This window comes from Anabrus simplex, chromosome 1 (genome assembly GCF_040414725.1).
Source record: "Anabrus simplex isolate iqAnaSimp1 chromosome 1, ASM4041472v1, whole genome shotgun sequence".
NCBI lineage: Eukaryota > Metazoa > Arthropoda > Insecta > Orthoptera > Tettigoniidae > Anabrus > Anabrus simplex.
In genome coordinates, this window is record NC_090265.1 from 1362173201 (window position 1) to 1362193515 (window position 20315).

The window sequence follows — 20315 nt, forward strand, 5'->3', positions numbered from 1 at the left end:
AGAGAAATATATATATACTTGGGAAATTTTGATGGTAACCTAATTGTAACAATGATTTTTTAGAATTGTCAATGAACCCCTTTAGGCTATGATGGCAACCTCCACTAACGTTGTAACTGGCAGAGACATCTGCTTCCAAACATTGGGAGCAAAAAACAGGAATTGTTCCCCTCGCTCCAATCATCAGAACCACTATGTCGATTTCCTCTAGTTGGTATTTCTCCTTGTAGTAAGGAACTGTTGGTAGGTAAATGTTCCCTTTCTCGAGGTTGACATCTGTGGGCTGCGACTTATGGCTTTCCTGTAATTGTAAATTGGAGTAACTAATCACCATAACCAAGACCAGTACATGTCTTATTTAAATAAATATTTTTACTCAAGAGCCCTTTTTATTGCAGTATTACCATCAATTTAGACCCCAGGAAAAAATAATATCTGGACCCCTGGTATAGAACAAGGAAATTTTGTAGAAATTGAATTACTCTGTGATCTAATTTTATTACTTTAATACTCAATTTGTGTTAAACATGCTTCACTCTGCATTTTAATAAATTTGTTCAATATTAATGTGTTATTTGATGAAAATATACAGTTTTGAAAATTAATCCTTTCATTCCAGGTGCACGAAGGCAATGATGAACCATTGTATTGCTGCCATATATGTGATGAACGTTTTGAAAGAGGAGCTAAATTAACCAACCACCTGTTTGAGTGTCACAGTTTCCGTTGGCCCTCTGGCCATGTCCGGTTCAGGTCAGTCTTGCACATTAAGATTATTTCCTTGTAAATTTTTATTGTTGATAGGGCGAATTAAATATAGGCTAATTTTTAGAAATGATTGGAACAGAGAGAGAAAGCATTTATTAGGATAATGCACTGCATGTTTAACTTCAAGTAACCAGAAGACACAGCATACGAATCAATCATAAGTGACAATATTTTAAAATTAAACTTAAATTAAACAACTAAATGCAGATCAGTGGTGACTGATTGAACTTATGTGCTGTAGGTCGTGAACATGTGATGCCGAACAATAGCCACTACTAGCTTATAGAGTTATTGATAGTTTATCAAATACTCTTGAACTTCCTGTACAATTATCTTGCCTGTGTTGACCTCAATGCACATTCTTCAGTCTTTTTTTTAATATCTGTGTATAATATATGATTCTGTGGATTTAACTTCTCTGTAGTGTTGAATTTTAAGATAATATAGTATTCTGTGATTTAACTTCTCTGTATTGTTGAATTTTAAATTTTCTATCAAGGTGAAAATTGTTCGTCTTTAAACTTCAGAGCCTTGTTGTTTTATTCATTTCAACATATACTTATTAAAATAGGACATGTTTTGTCCACATTTGGGACATTATCAGCTAATTAGCAAAAGAGAAATTGATTGGAACTAGGATAATATAAAACACTTGATGAATAAAGGGTGATTCAACTGGCGAATCAGTCAATGGTAATTAGGTTAAAATACGATACTATGTCAAAAGTTAACATACAGATGAGTTTAAAATATGTACAGTGAATACTGAATCCACATCAAAAACATGTTTAGAGCTTGAAGACTAATTGCACACATTAAAAGTTTTAAATGATGTGATATGTGATATTGCCATTCAGCAAGATTCTTAGTGTGTTGATCTCGAAGTCTTTTATGGTTGAAGGTTGATCCTGTTACATGGTGAGTTGTAGGAGGAACTTTCTTTGAAAGTTGCACTGGACTGGGTACCATGTTTTGCCAACAGATGTAAAAATAAGCCTAAATGGAATAATTACACACAAATCGTATACATGACTCACAATTTCTCTGACAATCTAATTTCTCACTACAGGAACAAATACAAATACCAATTATTGTTAAGTTTATCAACATGAATTTTATTCGCACTATAACATGTTTGAACACACACGCACGTCTTGCAGGAACAGAGGGCCCAGTTGCTTCTTAATATTTTTTAAATTGTTTTTCATGGAAAGCACTGGACAAATCCTGTGTATTTCAAGGTATTTTTACCTCTTAGCTCTTCGAATTTAGTCCAACCTGAGCTTTAAACTGATTTCCCTTTTTATTTTTTACTGCAAACTCTCCTGATTTAATTTTAATATCAGCACATAATTTTGACGTTGTGTCCTGCATCAGCAAAAACAGTGTCCGAGCTTTTAATAATAATATAATTTATTGCAGCTAATTGCCATATACAAAAAATAAACAAAATCATTCAATGCAGTACTTAATTAGAGGAATTTTCCTTCCTTCACACTTTAGGACGTGATGGCGATCACAGTGCTTCCCGCACAAAGCACACGTGCATCCATCACTATTTTGCGAGTGATACTTCGTCGTGGAGCATAGTTTGAAATGAAAACCATGCACAGCAAGCCTTGTTGATACGTGCCGTAACTCGTAGTTGGCTTCCTTCCATTTGTCATTCATCGCTTTCGTACTGTACCAGTCCAAGCAGATTTCCGATTTCTTTCTCTGATGTTCACAAAATAAACTTTGGTATGCTGGAGTTGATGGGAGAGAGAATTTGTCTGTATTTCAACAAACATAGGGCTCTCTTTAAAAATGTTGCTTTTATCTTCTCCACATCCTTTAAGTTTCTTGCTGACAGATGCTGCCAGATACTGGAGATGCCGTAGGTTATTACAGGTGCTATTTTCACTCTGAATAACTTCAACCCTGTCTAAAGGTATATTTAATATAAATATTTGATGTCATTGATAGATACCACTGCTGCTGTTAATCTTTGTTTGATATGCGCTGTGAAATTGGTTCCTTGTATATGCAGTGTTATTCCGAGGTATTTAAATTTATTCACACTGGTTAATGGTTCTCCATCCAAATATATCACATCACTTGCTGCATGTCTGCCTCCTTTCCTAAAGGTCATAGTCATGGTTTTACTTTTGTTAACATGAAGGTCATTTGTTTTAGCCCACTCTATGAGTCGATCAAATGCCAACTGCAGAGCAGGTATTGATCTGGGCACTAAAACCATGTCATCTGCATACATATAGATGTTTGTGCCTGCTGTCTTCGTTGCCTGAATGACATCGTGTTGCGACGTTAAAAAGGAGAAGGCTTAAAGGATCACCCTGTAGTACACTTGTAGTCTGGTCTATTGGATCGGATATTATGATCGAATCGTCTATTTGCACCTCGTTCTTTGCCAGGATGTTTTTTACTAGTTGCAATATGGGATTATTTTTTCCTGTGAGATCCTCAATCTTTGATATGACTTATGTTCGACTAATTGTATCAAAGGCTTTCGAATAATCCATGAATATCACATGTAGCTTCCCCTTCGTGAATCTAAAGGCTTCATGAATATCATTCTGAAGGCATTCTATAGCCTTTATTGTGGACCGGTTTTTCCTAAATCCAAATTGCTCTTCTGGAAGATACTGATCTATTAAAGCATTCAGCTTTTGCGTTAATAGTTTGGTCAATATCTTCAATAATGTGCATTCTAGTGCTACTCCTCGATATGAATGAGGGTCGCTTAAGTCTCCCTTCCCTTTATAAAGGGTCTTTATCCACCATTGATCTGGTATTCTTCCCTGTTGAACACATTCATTGAATAGGCTAGTAAGGGGTTCAATGAGAACGGGAGCCAAACTCTTCAAATGTTCATTATAGATCATGTCTGGCCCTTGAGCTTTGTTATTTTTCAAATTTAAGAGTACCTCCTGTATCTCCTGTGCACTGAACATATATCTATTGGTCCATCATTTTCGGTGCTATCTTAATTATACGTGGTCTTGTGTCCTTAAATGTCAAAACCTGTGTGTAATGAGCCGTTCACGTGCTCATGGGAATATTCCCAGGAAACGTTGGTCGTTTCGACTTGATAACCATGTAAGGGTTGTTTTCTGCCTCTTGTATCCGTCTTAGTGCCGTGTCTTCATAGTATTACGCTTTAGTTTCTCTTATTAGCTTTTTTTATTCCCTTCTTTTCCAGGCATACATTATTAGTGCTTCTAGCGTGTCTGCAGCAGGAGTTTGGTTGTTTCATATCTAGCCTGGTAACAGGACCCGTTGAACCATGGTTTTGCTCTTTTCTCGGTTTGACTATATTTTATAGCGGAATTTAGGATAATGTTTTGTAGTTTCAATACTGCACTATCAATATCACCATCTCACACATGTAGGGACACCCTATCTATTACCGCATTAGACTGATATTACCCACATGTTTATTTTCTGCGATACTTCCGTAATTTCAGTGACGGCTCTGGTTCTCTCTCCCAGCATCAGTGTTGTTGCCACTGGTAAGTGCTTCCTGGTTGCTGTGCGTAGAACTGTTTGGGAAATCATTTCGACATCCTTCATATTGGAAAGTAAGAAATCTATTGTGCTACTTCCATTATGGCATATATATGTCTTTTCACTTGGTTCGTTAATCAGGCTTAACCCTTCTGTCTGAGGTATTCCAGAAGTACCTCTGTTTTAGAGTTGCGAATATCTATCCTACAATTCAAGTCTCCCGTGAGTATTACTAGATCCTGTGGTTGTATTCTATGAAGCCCAGCACTAATAATATCCACAGTGTCTTCTGCCTTGTATCGTGGTGGGAAGTATACGCCTATCACTGTGCACAGTTTTGTTTTGACTATTATCATCTCCGGTATTTCGTAGAGCAATTTAAAGGGGGCCATTTTGGGTTTGAGAAGGCATGAGATTCCTCCCATTGGTCTACCCATTTGTCCTTGAGTGGCAAAAACATGCATTGTTTGAAAAGTAGGAATATTCCACTCTGTAGTTAGAAAAGTTTCTGTTAAAATGATCAAATCAAAGTCTGCTAAATCATCGTTTGGTAACATATCGAATGCATTTACTGCACCTTCAGCGTTCCATGTCATCACTTTCAATGTGTTACTTGTTTCCTGCCTATAGCCATATGCTTTCTCTTTGGTGTCCTCGAAAAAGAAATCGCCTTACTAACACACCTTTCGGCCAGAGGTGTGGTTGTTCTACTAACTCTCTCGGTTTGAACGGTATTCCTACTCTGAATGACTTATTGTTACCGAGTGCTTTTAGCTGAGCACACTCAATCTTCCCGGCAATACCATTATTTTTTAAGTACAGTGGAACCTCGATTCTCCGATTTTGGAGGGACCACAAAAAAAAAAAAACACGGGAAAACAGAATATCCGGGAACGAATGAACCATCAACAATTTGGCTGAACATCACAAAAATGAAATATGTATACTTATAATCTTACAAGCGCCCTTAAACCAAACCAAACTACAGCCCCAATGGGCCTTCCGCCTACCAAGCGACCACCCTTGGTCCGAAGGCCTGCAGATTACGAAGTGGTCAGTGTGACGAATCCTCTCGGCCGTTATTCCTGGCTCTATAGACCGCGGTCACCATATCACCATTAAATAGCTCCTCAATTAAAGGTAATCGTAGAATGACTGAACCTGGAACCAGCCCTCATATCCAGGTAAAAATGCTTGACCTGGCCAGTAATCGAACCCGGCCCCTCCGGGTGAGAGGCAGGCAAGTTAGACCATGGGGCTGGCTTCAGACGTTAATTATGAGTACGCAGCTTAAAACTCTTGAAACTTTGCATTAAGTTTTACCAAACAAAAGTCGACCACAAGTAGTTTTTCATTCTCTAATCTAATAAAATAAAGCACATTAGATACAAAAGCGTCCAACATGATGGCAAAATCTTTTTTTTAAATCTTCCATTGTAATTTGGTCACCGGTATACTGTTCCTAGTCAGTTCATGGAAATCTTGTACCGCGTAAATTAGGCCTACATCAACTTTTAAAGGTTACGTTGTACTCGAGAATATGGTTTCGAAAGTATCAATCCTCAAGTTCTCGAATTCATTATATTTAATTCTGCCCGTCACTAATCACAATCAAATTGGAAAGAGAAAATATGTCATTAACACTTCCGAAATTATGATTAATCGCGACCTTAAGTTCAGCTGGAAAGCTCGCCCACTGTACAAGTCGGTACAAGTGCGAAATGATACAAAGTTTTTAAATGTAACGTGCACAAATAAAACGACTGCGGCTTTTATAACATTTTAACACAAAAACGTGAAATTCCCAGTCTTATATTAGGACGAAAACAGTAATAGGCAATTCCAAATCCACCCACGGCTTTATGTATGTAAGGTGCAACATCTGTTCTGGTCTCGACAACATAATCGTATACGATAATATTAAAATACTAAATTTGTGTTACATTGGTGTTACTTAAGAAGGAGCAGTTTCGATTCTTGCCTGAAAGTCCAGTGCCTTGAGGGCAATGCCGAAAACCTGTTCGGCGATACACTCGAAAAAGTAAGAAAATAAACATCTAACCCTGAACATAATGTAGACGTTTTGCAAGTACTATCATTTAACGAAACTCGTTCCGTCTTCAAATAGAGCTGTCGGAATATGCTTTGTCTTCTTCCAATTGTAGTAGGCACTCTGTTTTATGATTTCCGAGGATTCTGTAAACAATAATACCCGAATGCTATGCTAAGATGATCCCTTATGCAAGTTCACCGCCGATCACTTTTCCAGTACAGTACTTCTTCAAATTACTACAATGATGGGACGTCAGCACCATGATCCGTAGGCTAAGTATTCCGTAGCCATCCTTTCGTAAGATACAGTTTCATGGAAAACGTGTGATCGAGGATTTAGCGTTGATGGGACTGAAATTTCTGGACTGTTGATCCGGGAAGTCGTTTCTTCGAGGAACGGATAATGCGGGATTTTACAACGTGGTTTAATTAGGGTGCTCGCGGGACCACATAATTTGGACGAATAATACAGGGAAACGTTTCTGGGAACGTATAATCGAGGTTCTACTGTACGCTACAAGATCTGCATCTTTGACCGTTTCGTGTATTCGGCCGACATATAACCAAGCTGATTTATCTCCTGCTCTTAGTTGATTGTTTTCAGGTGTCCTGTTTCCAATTTTAAATTGTGATTTCTTGTATTTCTTCTTATCTACTACTCTCCATCTTCATCTGCTCTTCATCGCTGTCTGTACCTTGTCATCCAACAGTATGCATATCGGGTAATATTTCGTGATCCTTTCGTTTTGGATCTGTTCTGTTTCTATAATAGGGTATCTTCTCCCGTATGGAGGATTCCTTTCCCCCATTGGGGTCTACCTGCCAGTAGATTTCCTGCCAGTGCTGTTTTCCTTGACTGGCCACCTCTTTGAAGTTCGTGGAATTGGTTGGGCCTGTTGGGCCTGTTGATTTCTCACTATGTTGTTCGGAATTTCTTCCCCTGTGTTTCGTTTTGTTCGTATCCGGAGTTATTATGTCACCTATACCTACTGTAGGGGTTCTGGTATGCTGTCTGACGACGGTTGGTGTGATATCTGCTAATTCCTTCTTTGTTTCTTCCACCGTTTCCTTTATCATCTTTTTGTTGGTATTTGGAGTTATATTTCCTATACCTACTGTGGGTGTTCTGGTATGTTGTCCGGCAACAGTTAGTCTGATATCTGCTAATTCCTTCTTTGTTTCTTCCGTTTCCGTGATCATCGTCAGGATGCGATCAGTCAGAAACTCTATGAGAAAATTCAACTTCTGACCTGTTTCGTTTATTTTCCGGTCTGTGTCGTCATTCCATTTTAGCGCGTGGGGTTTGCAGCTACTGCATAACCAAGTCAGCTTGCAGTTCTTTCTTTTCTTCATATCATATTCACCCCTAATCATGCCGGTACTGGTGCTGCCATCTGTTGCAACTCTCACATTCAATGGCGTGGTCTTAATCTCCCACTTGTTTCCTACAGATGTCACACTGCATCTCAGTCATTACCTGCTCCGCTCCTGACTCTGTATTCTCCTTGCTGCTTGTCATTGTCAAGACGTCAAAATGGCAACTTATTGCTATCCGCAAAGTAAAGTTCAATATCACTCTCAATCCACAATCCAATGTCCACTCCCCTAGATAATATATCTGTAAGTAATACACCAGTTAGTTGGATATTCCTTGGTCTGGGGTACTTTTAGTATGGAAAAGATCTCGTATCCTTGACGCTACGCTTTATGGCTGATAGACGTCGTTAGTTGTCATGGGTAATTATGAACTCTTAAGATAGTCAACGGAGTTTTATATCTTACGATTATTCCTTGGCAAATACTTCTTGGCCATATATTAAAATGGTGGGTCCAACACAAATCCGAAGATATCCAAATGTTTCAATTCACCATACGAATAGCAAACCAGACCTGGATAACACACTCTCATGTAGGAAAACATTTGCACATTTGCAACATTTCGCCTATATTGATTTTCAAAACAACATTTATCACACGTAAATGCTAACCCTGCACTATTTCTGTGCAATTAACATGCAATCTTTTTTTTTACTTGAGGTCAACAGTGATCTTGACGCTTAATTATTACAGGCTCACTGGTTAGAGCACAGTTTACCTTCTCTTACAATAGTACGAGAGAAGCATTCTACCAATACCAATTGCTCTCCTATGACACAAGAGCTCTACTATGTTCCGAGCACTCGTTAGTGACTTCAATTCGTGATTCATCGGAAACCTTCCGTAACTCTCGCGATAATCACGATCCGCCTTCTCCGTGCATTCATTCATGGAGAGAGTACAATATGTTACGCTCGCTCTTTTGCAGCTCACTACTAAAAATGACATTGGCACAGGAACACCACCATTGACCTCTCAAAGCGTAGAGAAAGATGGCCTTGACAAATGATTCATCTTACCAGTTTGTATATGCATAACCAAGCATTCGAGACAATGGATTCTCTTGTCACCAAGGTACATTTCAGACGGGAGATGGTTGTGTCATCGTATTGTACCGTTCTCCGTCCAGTTACAGCCTAGCTCAGAGAGGGTTACCTGCTTTTAGCCACTCCGTAGTTTTGTCCTGGTCTACAGAGAATTCGTGAAATGATAGTGTCTCTTTGCTTTTTTTTTTTTTTTTTTTTTTTTTTCCTGTTGCGCATGGTACGTCTGAATAAAGTGGGTTGAAAAATATGTCTAAAATATACCATAAACTAATTGGACAGGCTCTGAGTACATCTTCGTGAATGAAACTCGACAAGTAGTGGGTAAAATTTGGGTTTATTTACTATAACATAAAAGTCAAAGAGAACAAAAAGTAAAATAAATATCCTTTAAAAGAGTCGCAACTGAATTTATATGCACTGATAATTACAAACTTGACTCCATCAGTCATTTAAAATATATCGGGACACTTACTGTTAGTAAAAATAATTTAAATAAACCTGGAACATGAATAAATCTACATCGGTGTGGCAGAGATCCCAATGAATTTTACTGAATCGTTAGCCCACAGGCTTCGATTAGATACTGTCTTTAGACATGTGAAAAGGTAACAATTAATTTGAATTACAGGAACCTAATTTCTTTTAACTCTCCTGATTTCTTTAACCGTTAATCGTCTAGCATTGTTTAGTTCTTCTCTAAAGCCTTCTGTTTTTTGTTGTTGATCATTCAACCAGGCTTTATGCCGGTGTAGTATTGCTGTATCACACTCGTCATTCCACCAAGCATGTTTTTTTTTTTTTTCATTATTTAATGGGAGCAACGTCCTCTACTATGGCTTTTAGTTTGTTAATAGTGGTTCCCAAGCTATCACTTAAAGGTGTGGATTTCTCAAAGTATGTTAGATTATTAATGACTGTACTAGGATCATGCAATCTTTCCCTATTAAGGTTATGTGGTTTATTTTTCCTTTTAAGAGTTAATTTAAATTTAATTTTGGAGATGTAATGATCTGAATCAACATCGACACCAGAAGGAAACATTAAAATCTATTGATGAAGCTTTCAATCGAAATAAAACAAGAGATTATTATAGGACATTTAAACAATACCTAAAAAATTATACTCCCTCTACTCTTCGAATGAAAGATAACAACGGAAAGATGGCCCATAATGATTATGACGATGCAATAATTTTGGCTGAATAGTTCAAAACATTACTTAATAGTGATGAACCTGAAAAATATTTTGAATTTAATCCATTTCCCAGAAATTAAAACACCTTTGGAGAAGGTCATACCACCAGTTTACAATGAAGTGCAGTGCAGCTATTGATTCACTGAAAAATTTTAAAGCAGCGGGAGAACATCAACTAGTAGCAGAACTCTGGAAGAATGTGAATATACAGACTATTCAGAATCTACATACACATCTCGTTGACATTTGCAATACAGAAAAATTGCCTAAAGAATGGAATGTTGCAGTTATACACCCAATCCATAAAAAAGGTGATATATCAGATCCTAGTAACTATCGGGGAATTTCTTTGCTAGGTATCACCTATACAATTTTCTCTAAGATCCTATATTCCAGAATCCATGAACAGCTTGATAGTGAATTGTGTGAATATCAGGGTGGTTTTCGTCGAGGACGAAGTTCTCCAGATCAAATCATCAGTCTCAAATGGATTGTTGATTTTCAAAAGGCATATGATACTATCAGTTGTGAATCCTTGTTACATATCCGTACTGAATTTGGACTACATCGGAAACTTGTTAGCCTTATTGCGGTCACTCTGAGAAACACAAAGTGTAAAGTTAAGTTCAGAAATGAAATCTCTGAACCATTTGAAATTCATACTGGTCTTTGACAGGGAGATGAATTATCCCCATTGATGTTTGTGTTCTGGAAAAAAAAATATGAGTGAATGGAGTAAGGTATGTCCTCCGCCTGTTAAGATTGGATGAAATATTTGACTAAATTGTCTTGAATTTGCTGATGATCTGGTGCTATTAGCAAATAGTATAGAAACAAAATTTCAAGTAGAGGAACTAGAGCATCGAAGGTTGGGTTGAAAATATCTTCTGAGAAAACAAAACTGATGCGATCCTTTAAAATTGACACTCCACAAATTACTCAGAAAATTAAAGTTGTAAATAAATTTCAATAACTTGATGAAATTGTCACTTGGAATGCTAATGAAAAAGCATCCTTAGATAATAGAACTCTAAAATTTAGATGAACACAACAAATTACATGGCCGAGTTACAAAAAGCAGTCTCTCTTCAAGTAATGCTAAATTTTGCCATTATAACTCTGTCATCAAATCAGAAGCAACGTATGCAAGTGAAACATTATTCGAACTAAATACCCAAGCAACAACAGACGATCGCTTAAGTGTGGCCAGTATCCAGTATTCGGGAGATAGTAGGTTCGAACCCCACTGTCGGCAGCCCTGAAGATGGTTTTCCGTGGTTTCCCATTTTCACACCAGGCAAATGCTGGGGCTGTACCTTAATTAAGGCCACGGCCGCTTCCTTCCAAGTCCTAGCCCTTTCCTGTCCCATCGTCGCCATAAGACATATCTGTGTCGGTGCGACGTAAAGCCAATAGCAAAAAAAAAAAAAAAAAAAAAAAAAAACAGACGAACCGCAGCAAGTGGATAGAAGAATTCTCCAGACAATTATTAACCTCTTAAGCAGGGAACTCGGTACACACCGGCTCACTCCCAGGTGGGGAGTAATTTCCTTGATTGAAGAAAATATTTAATTACTCGCTTAAAAACAATCTTAGACTAAAATGAAGTATAGAATGGCCCTAAGAGAAATATTTACTTGAATGTAGTGTGTTTAATTGTTGAAAAATCCTATTATTTTAAGTTTTCAATATTTTGTGCAAGAACGTACTACGTGCTTTCACACTGTGATACCGAGCTTGTTTCTTCTTAATAGCATAAATCTGGTTTTTGTTTGTACAGTAGCTTGTACCTCAATATTTTAGGCAGTTTACTAACAACGCAGTGGCCTCCACGGTATGCACTAGCCAGCGTCTTGGTAGGTGTGCTAGGTACCAACTGATGAGCAAAACCTAGCACATGAGGGCAAAACGCTGGCAACCAGGAATGAGTTAGCTGGAAAATTTATAATGTCCAATAACGGACCCTTTATATTGGTATTATAAATTTACTCATTCGGGACAAATATTTCAGATTCCCTATGGGAATCAACATCTATATCATCTGATAGCCAAGCAGGCATCAATTTTTGGTAAAGAGACAAAGTCCCTCATAGTGCGTTGGCACTGCTGGTGGCTCCAAGTAGCCTACGCAGTGGCCTCCACGCTATGCACTAGCCAGCGTCTTGGTAGGTGTGCTAGGTACCAACTGATGAGGCCAACCTAGCACACGAGGGCGAAATGCTGGCAACCAGGAATGAGTTAGCTGGTAAATTTATAATGTCCAATAACAGACCATTTATATTGGTATTATAAATTTACTCATTCGGGACAAATATTTCAGATTCCCTATGGGAATCGACATCTACATCATTCTAGGAACAGGACAAAAAAATCCTGAAAATTGATTAACGCTTCATTGCACTCCCATTAGGCAAAAATCTAGGAATAGGAGGACAGCAAAATCTTGCAGATCAGTTTGGCAAAATCACAATGAACAATCAGCGTTCAGTATTTTTTCCTGATGTAAATTGGCAGTAAGTTTCAATGTTCAGTTAATTTTCGTATTTCATCTCAGGCCGGTTAGTCTCTTGTTGAATTATTTAAAGTGTCTCAAGTGTTCTTCATATACAGTGTTCTATCGTGCCAAAATTTGTAGTTCTGTTAAGTAGTAAACTACACAGGTGTTGATTATGTCTGCAAATTCAGTTCTGCCACACTTTCTACTGATGGTGGTGTTCTCTCCTGCAAAATATGTGAAGAATATATTCTTTTTTTTTAAACATATTTTTTGGACCATAAGACTCACCTTGATATTTTGATGATAATTTAAGGAAAAACATAATTTCACTGTACTTTCAAACAACATTTTACAAAAATAAATTTGTGTGCAAACACAAATTAGCAGTAGGTAGAGCAATCACAAGTAGGTATTGCTTTTTTGCTGCCCTATTACCATGTAATTTTGTGTATTCCATAACTTTTAATTTGAATGCTAAGTCGTAAAGAAACTTCTCTGCACAACTGACATTGTGTACATTAAATTATCACTACTAGAACTTGTCACTACTAGAATTTGCTACTGATTCCAAAGTAAAAGATTTTCTTTCTACCCTTCCTTGAAGGTTACCTATAATGGTACTCAAGGTGTTTACCTGATACGATAAAGAGGCGGACATGGAAGGAGTTACGAGCCGTTGTATTTGGAATTCCCTGGCAACTCATGTTTCTGTCAGACAAATGCAGGTATATCATAGTCACTCTTTCTCAACTGCTGAGCGTATTGTAAGGAATATTTTGAACATTGGTGGAGCAAATCATGTATACTCAGTGTCTATGTATGATAGACCATTGGACCATAAGATGCATTCTTGTTTTAGGCAATGTTTTTTGTATCAAAAAGTGTGTCTTATAGTCCGAAAAATACAGTACTTTATAAATCAACATCTTGCAACATCCAAACTTAAATCTGAGATTCTTAAAATGCCCGGACAGAAGAATATGTTTGTAATTTCAACAGCAGTTGCAATATCCAGCTGGCAAACAGAGTTTTCTCTAGGCCTATGCAAAGGTTTCATGGAATCGGGAATTAATTTCTGGATTTTGGAAAACCAGTCCCTCGGAACATTTCTGGAGAAGTATACTAGGAAGAGGTTCCATTGGACTCCACACTAAGGAAAACATATTTGATTGTTTGAAGAAGTTCTGAAGAATATTTGTATTCTAGTTGCAGGGAAGAAAATTTGGAAATCCATTGACAAAACAACAGATGCAGTGAGACACTACATGGCCAACATCATTGTTGGAACTATGGAGGCAACACACATCAATTCCACAATATTTCTTTTAACGACAGAAGAAATGGAGAAAGCAAATTGTTCCACAGCGACACAGTTATTTATGAATATTTTATCACTGCTTTGGCCTGACAGAATGACATGATGTCCTGCTTTTCATCACAGATGGGGTGTACTTGAAGAAAGCCAGTAAGTCTTTGAAAGTACCCTTCCTGAATATGCTCCATATTACATATCCAGACCATAGGGTGCATAAAATTGCAGAAGAAGTAAGAAATTTGTATCTGTATGTGAATTACTGTAGTTGATTTCAAACACACACACACACAAAAGATAAAGCTTTCCTGAAGTCTCTTTCTTGAATCTGAATTTTTAAGTATGTAGCAGCAGAGCTTGCATTACCTCCACAACCAATTTTGACAAGATGGGGAACCTTCTTCTATACTGTTGCATATCACACCATTAATATGAACAAGATATACATGAGATAATAAACACTATGTCAGAAGACGAAGCTGCTTCAGTTCAGGAGGTGAGGAAAGTTCTGTGCCAACAAGAAATCTGCCATGATCTGGCATTTATAGCAGCAGATTATGATGTTCTACCAGAAGCACTGGTGTCTTCCTTGGCAATTGTCAAAGATACTGTGTGTCATTTTGTGAAGCACCCGCAATGATAGTAATGGCTGTTAATAAGAAGTGTAAAGATGTGCTGAGTGCTAATGGGGATCTAGAAAGAAATGTATTCATGATGTTCTGAAAGTTCTGTTGCTACTGATGTGAGTCCATCCACAATAGAATGTTTGAAGTATGCTCCAATCATTTCAGTGGAAATAGAATGATCCTTTTCCATGAAGAAGAATGCTCTCTCTGACAGGAGGCTGGTTATGACAGTTGAGAACTTGTAGCATGTAACAAAAGAAAACAAAAAACAAAAAAGTACAGATGTGTATCAAGTAGCCTACCTTAAACCATTGTAAATATTTTACCAGTTTCCCTCCTTTTTTAAAAGCATATTTTCATTATTTTACTGTCCGACTCGTTGGCTGAATGGTCAGCGTACTGGCCTTCGGTTCAGAGGGTCCCGGGTTCGATTCCCGGCTGGGTCGGGGATTTTAACCTTCATTGGTTAATTCCAATGGCCCGGGGGCTGGATGTTTGTGCTGTCCCCAACATCCCTGCAACTCACACACCACACATAACACTAAGCTCCACCACAATAACACGCAGTTACCTATACACGGCAGATGCCGCCCACCCTCATCGGAGGGTCTGCCTTACAAGGGCTGCAGTCGGCTAGAAATAGCCACACGAAATTATTATATTATTATTTTACTGCCTACTTCTTGAAATTCAAGTGCATATTTCCCTGCCTATTTTAGCCAAAATAAATGCCTGACATTTTAGGCTCTATTTATTACACATGTAATGATATTTTACTGTTCTTGTGTTTCATCTAGATCATGGCTAGATGGTTTAGTGTGCTAGCCTTTGGTCCAGGAGGTCCTGGGTTCAATTCCCGGCCGGGTTGGGGATTTTAACCTTCCTTGTTAATTCTGATGGCTTGGGGGCTGGTTGTGTGTGCCATCTTCATCATTAGAATTCATCATAGGTAGGACCCCATCCTCATAGATGCGCAGGTCACCTATGTGGCGTCAACTAGAAAGACCTGCATCAGGCCTCTTCGTAGGCCACATGTCATTATTAATATTATAAAGCAAAGTAAACATGTGTTCTAACCTAGTTCTTTGAAAACAATATAATTATTAAATTAATGTAGTAATGGTCCACCTTTCAATACTATAATATGTAATATTCTAAATTACATTAATTAGGGACTAGTATCAGCTGGGGCTGGCCATCTTCAGCCTTAATGTAAAACACCTAATAACTAAACAAATGTACATGCACACAATTGACATAAAACAATGAAAACAAATATATACAAAGTGACATTAAAAACTGGGATGGATTTATGAATAAATTTGAAAATAAACTAGGTTTTAACATCTTGAGTATGTTCATCATTGAGAATAATTTCAAGTATTAATTTATATACACAGAACTGTTAGTTCTAATACTGCTGATCATTAATATTTCAATAGTAAATGGGAATTGGTAAATGTTGATCCTGTAGTTTGTCATCAAATCTATTTGTGTGGTGTTAGCTATATGTATTCCATTGGACACTGCTTTAAATACCACTAGCTGATGGGAAACTGTTAGATGTTGTTTCATCCTCAATCAAAGCAATAAATGAGATGCTCTCATAATGCTTGTTAAATCTTGCTGAAATGTTGTTGGACATTGTCAGGACAGCACATGAAGATGTGGTTAACACAGATACATTGTGTCTGGTATAAAATTTTTGCATTTCATTGCGGTGCCCATGAAGTTAACCTGATAAATTAGATAAAATTAAATTGATGAATTGAATGAGAAAATGTGTTAGTTAGATGGCATAGGTTATATGAGACTTACCTCTCAATACAGCATGAGGTGTGTGGTCTATTGTTGAGTGTGCTTCAGACTAACTGTTGTGAGATTCAAATTACTAAAACCCAAACTAGAACAAATAAGATTTGGCTGAGAGACGAGATCAAATTTTTATACAAGAAAAAGTCCTTCCTTAACCATAGATTATACGAGACTCACCTCGAAACCACAACTTTACTTTCGAATGCTCACTGGAACCTATTTCAAGCCCAAGTTGACAATAGATTATCTATTGAATTATCAAAGAAACAACATACCCTAGAGAAAAAGCTGCATAAGTTAATGAACTCTAAACTCAACAACAACCATGCTAAAGAAACAAAAAAAAACACCAGGCCTAACATGCCCAAACAGTCTCACCCTCCGATCATAAATTTGTCCAAAGTGCCACTGACTGAAGCCGAAAATTCCATTTTAGCCAAGGGCCCTAAACACAATTGGCCTAATTTTAACACTCTGAACACAGCCATCACTACAACAGTGGAAGCAGAATTAGCCATTCGTAAATTACCAGCAGATAAACAAGACGAAGTAAGATCTGAAGTAAGAAGAAAATTAAATTCCGTTCTCAACCCAGATAACAGTAACTCCCATAATTCACCCCTTACTCATGGCAACAATAGCTACAAAGATTCTATCATCGCACAAAAGCAAATATGTGCTTTAAAAAAGAAAATCAATGATAATAATCTCATAATTACGAAAGCAGATAAAGGCAACACTACCGTCATAATGGACAAGAACGAATATGTAAGCAAAACAAATCAATTTTTTTTTAAATAGCTCATTCTCTACAATAAGGAAAGACCCTACTGCAAGAATCCAACATCAACTTAAGCAGATCCTCAAGAATACTTCATATCTTTTAACAGATCAAGAAAAAACTAAATTAATTAATATGAACCCAGGTTTACCCACCGCCAAAGCCCTCCCCAAAATACACAAAACCGGCATCCCCATTCGCCCGATCATTAACTATAGACCAAGTTCCTTATACAAGGCATCACAATTCATTCAAAGATTTTTAAGAAGAAACTATCATTTCTTATCGAACAAATCCGTCAAAAACACTAAAGAACTGATCGATAAATTGAAAAAATTTAACATTCAATCCAATCATTCGATATTGTAAACATGTATCCTAGCATACAAACCTCCAAAATATACCCCATCATTCAAAACAATTTAAGCAAATACAGCAGCTTAAGTATACTAGAAATACAGGATTTCATGTCTATGCTTAAGTTAGTTATTAGCAACAACTATTTCACTTTCGATAATGTTATTTATCAATAAGAAGGATTGGCTATGGGATCACCGGCCTCGGGTATCTGAGCTGAGATCTACCTGGATTTTTTAGAACACACTAAAATTGATGATAATAATAACTTTAACATCATCATTTTCTGGGCAAGATTCGGAGATGACACCATAGTAATTATGAATAATGAGAACATTACAAACGCAGCTACCACTCTCATTAATCTAAATAACATTGACCCACATATAAAATTCACACTTGAATCCGAAATTGAACAGAAAATAAATTTTCTAGACCTAACTATTACCAGACACCCAAGTTACTTAAGATATAAGATTTTCAGAAAACCCACCCAAACAGTCACCACAATCCGTCAAGATTCTTCACAGCCCCAAATTCACAAACGAGCAGCATACAACAGCATGGTATACCGAGCCTTCATTGTTCCAATGTCTAAAAGAGACCTCAAAAATGAGTTGAACACTATTCTTCATATAGCTAAATCCAATGGATACAGCAGTTTCTTTATAGAAAAAATAATCACTAAATATAAATACCGCCCTTCTACCACCTTGAAAAGAGATAAGAAAAACAACTCCTCTCTTTCTATCTTGACCTTCAACGAACAAATCTACCAAGTCACCAACATCTTTAAAAAGCACGATGTAAAAGTAGCTTTCAAAACAAACAATAGGAATGCACAAATCTTACATAATGCCACATCCATAAACAAGTTCAATAGTTATTCAAAATCAGGAGTATACAGGATCACTTGCAACAGTTGTAATTCTTCTTACGTCGGACAGACCGGGAGAAATTTTAAGATAAGGCACTCAGAACACATCAATGCCCTGAAATACAATAAATTTTCAGCTGTAGGACAGCATATGCATCACTATAAGCACAAATTCACAGACATAAAACAAGATATGGAAATTCTCAAAATCATCAGGACCACACAAATAGATTTGATGACAAACTACAGGATCAACATTTACCAATTCCCATTTACTATTGAAATATTAATGATCAGCAGTATTAGAACTAACAGTTCTGTGTATATAAATTAATACTTGAAATTATTCTCAATGATGAACATTACTCAAGATGTTAGAACCTAGTTCATTTTCAAATTTATTCATAATTCCATCCCAGTTTTTAATGTCACTTTGTATATATTTGTTTTCAGTGTTTTATGTCAATTGTGTGCATGTACATTTGTTTAGTTATTAGGTGTTTTACATTAAGGCTGAAGATGGCCAGCCCCGGCCGAAACTACCGGTAGTCCCTAATTAATGTAATTTAGAATATTACATATTGTAGTATTGAAAGGTGGACCATTACTACATTAATTTAATAATTATATTGTACTTACAATTCAATACGGATCAGAACCATGAAGTTTATAACCTATGATATAGTTCTTTGAAATGTACTTAATTTTGTATTATTTATTTGTGTTCCTTTCTGTTCCAGGTATAAACATGATGAAGATGGGTATTATCGATTACAAACAATTCGTTATGAGAGTTTGGAAGTAACACAGGAGATGCTGAGAGCAGAACTTGTTCCTGAACCTTCTACCCAGAGATTGCAAGGTGGTCGTTACAATTTACGGCAGCTTCGATCCAGAAGTCAAGACAGTCAGGTTGTGTTTGCCGTGGAAGAGGAGAAGTGCGACCCGGGGAATAATATTCTTATCACAATTGAAGAACTGGATCACAGCGGTAATGTTGTGCGAAGTCAGGTTGTGGAAACTGGGGAAGTACATTCTGTACCTGATGGAAATGTGACACTGTATCCGGGTGGTTCTGATGATACTCTGGACTATGGTTGAATATGTAGTTGGTAAAAGTATTTCAGATTAGTGAGAGAGTGTGCTGATTTCTTAAATTTTTACATGTTTTTTTAGACAGTAAGTTGGGTGAAAGCTGCCCAAAGATCTCTTAATGAAATGAATGTTATTTCACATAGCCATTTCCATGTTAATGCCTTTTTGTTATTAAAGTGGAATATAATGAATTCCGTTGTTGTTGTTGTTGTTGTTGTTGTTGTTGTCCCGAAACTAACTCATCTGAAGTCACCATTGTTATTTTTTTGTCTCTCTCCATCATATTCATACATACCTTAAACTAGGGATCAAATACACGGCCCATAAGCCAAATGTGGCCCCCGCCCCGGTTTTAAATTTCATAAATAACTGTACCTTTAATGTGTACAAAATATAAAATACATAATGCTTGGACTACAATTTTGAATAACAAGGAAACTCGTAAAATGTTTGCGCACATACGACTCTGAGAATAATGTAAAAACGTATTTGTATATTTGCGAAGGACAAAAGTACTGCACATGTTAAAACTTTTAAATGCTGGTCTGGGACTTGTTTCTCTCAACCTACCTTCACTTTGCACCTGCTACTTACAATGGGTCTGCCTTACTTTCATGCTTTTTTACCATCTGATTATAGCTGGAGCCCCCTGTCTACTAGACTTTGCTTCAGTAGCTACCAGTACTATGAAAGTGGTGTTTCTACCTTTTCTGTGGCCAGTGAACACTACTCATTTGTACCATACCAGTTGTGTTACCATTCATGGTCACAGCTATTGGAGTGTATAATACTGATATTTTTTGCAATATTTACAATTTTAATTTTTTACAATAGATGTTTTCAAAAGGACAACATCATTCTCCAAACTTAAATAGTAGCTAACAGGTGCAAGTGAGCACCATGATTTACAAGAAAGGTGTGAACTTACTTCTACTGTGAAAGCAGAGGTAAAATTATGAGTTTGATTTGCAACCAAATTGTAAGTGCCCCAAAGGAATATAATTTAAGACG

The 20315-nt window shown here is 37.1% G+C and overlaps 1 protein-coding gene across 2 annotated transcripts in view; it reads left to right on the top strand.

Annotated features, from left to right (window-relative positions):
- LOC136858345 (histone H4 transcription factor) overlaps nt 1-19515 on the top strand; it is a 181978-nt gene extending 162463 nt beyond the window's left edge. Inside the window, exons 7-8 of one of the 2 annotated variants that reach the window (XM_067137818.2) lie at nt 620-753; nt 18950-19515. In XM_067137818.2, the coding sequence (XP_066993919.2) occupies nt 620-753; nt 18950-19310 (495 nt within the window). In that variant the 3' untranslated portion in view covers nt 19311-19515. The remainder of the gene's footprint in view (nt 1-619; nt 754-18949) is intronic. The other variant, XM_067137819.2, reaches the window with a different exon arrangement.
- The last annotated feature ends 800 nt before the right edge of the window (nt 19516-20315 follow it).